Source organism: Nestor notabilis, unplaced genomic scaffold (genome assembly GCF_000696875.1).
Source record: "Nestor notabilis isolate BGI_N333 unplaced genomic scaffold, ASM69687v1 scaffold20754, whole genome shotgun sequence".
Taxonomy (NCBI): domain Eukaryota; kingdom Metazoa; phylum Chordata; class Aves; order Psittaciformes; family Psittacidae; genus Nestor; species Nestor notabilis.
The window spans coordinates 1-585 of record NW_009927126.1 but is presented as its reverse complement, the minus strand read 5'-3'; the positions used below and the strand labels follow the sequence as shown (position 1 = coordinate 585).

At 63.4% G+C, this 585-nt stretch overlaps 1 protein-coding gene across 1 annotated transcript in view; it reads left to right on the top strand.

The window, feature by feature from the left end:
- Positions 1-536, top strand: part of LOC104405271 (neurabin-2-like) — a gene marked incomplete at its 5' end in the record, with an annotated part of 4,577 nt that extends 4,041 nt beyond the window's left edge. The window contains 3 exons of the mRNA XM_010013929.1: positions 5-56; positions 179-299; positions 428-536. Of these exons, the coding sequence (XP_010012231.1) occupies positions 5-56; positions 179-299; positions 428-536 (282 nt within the window). The remainder of the gene's footprint in view (positions 1-4; positions 57-178; positions 300-427) is intronic.
- Positions 537-585: the final 49 nt, after the last annotated feature.

Sequence of the window (585 nt, the reverse complement as noted above, 5' to 3'; positions counted from 1 at the left end):
CGAGCTGGAGAAGAGGGTGGAACGACTCGACCTCTTCCCTGTGGAGCTGGAGAAAGGTGGGTCCCTGTCCCACCCCACACCCCAGGGCCCTGTGGCACCTTGGGGATGGGCTGGAGGTGACTCCATTGGCATTGGGTGACCAGTGCCGCCCTGCCAGGACACGTCTCTGTCTCTGCAGACTCGGAAGGGCTGGGGATCAGCATCATCGGCATGGGCGCGGGGGCCGACATCGGTCTGGAGAAGCTGGGCATCTTCGTCAAGACAGTGACGGAGGGGGGGGCTGCCCACCGGGATGGCAGGTAAAGCGCTCTTCAGCCCAAAACCACCCCAGGTCCCCATGGGCTTGGGTGGTGATGGAGGAGCTGGTGTGGGAGCGGGCAGATGTGGTCAAGGGGTGGCCCCACTTTGACAGTCTCCGTGTCTCCAGGATCCAGGTAAACGATCTCATTGTGGAGGTGGATGGCACCAGCCTGGTTGGGGTGACACAGAGCTTCGCTGCCTCTGTCCTCAGGAACACCAAGGGCCGTGTCCGGTAGGGCATGGGACTGGGGACTTGAGGGGGCTGGGAGACCCCCACAGCCTATG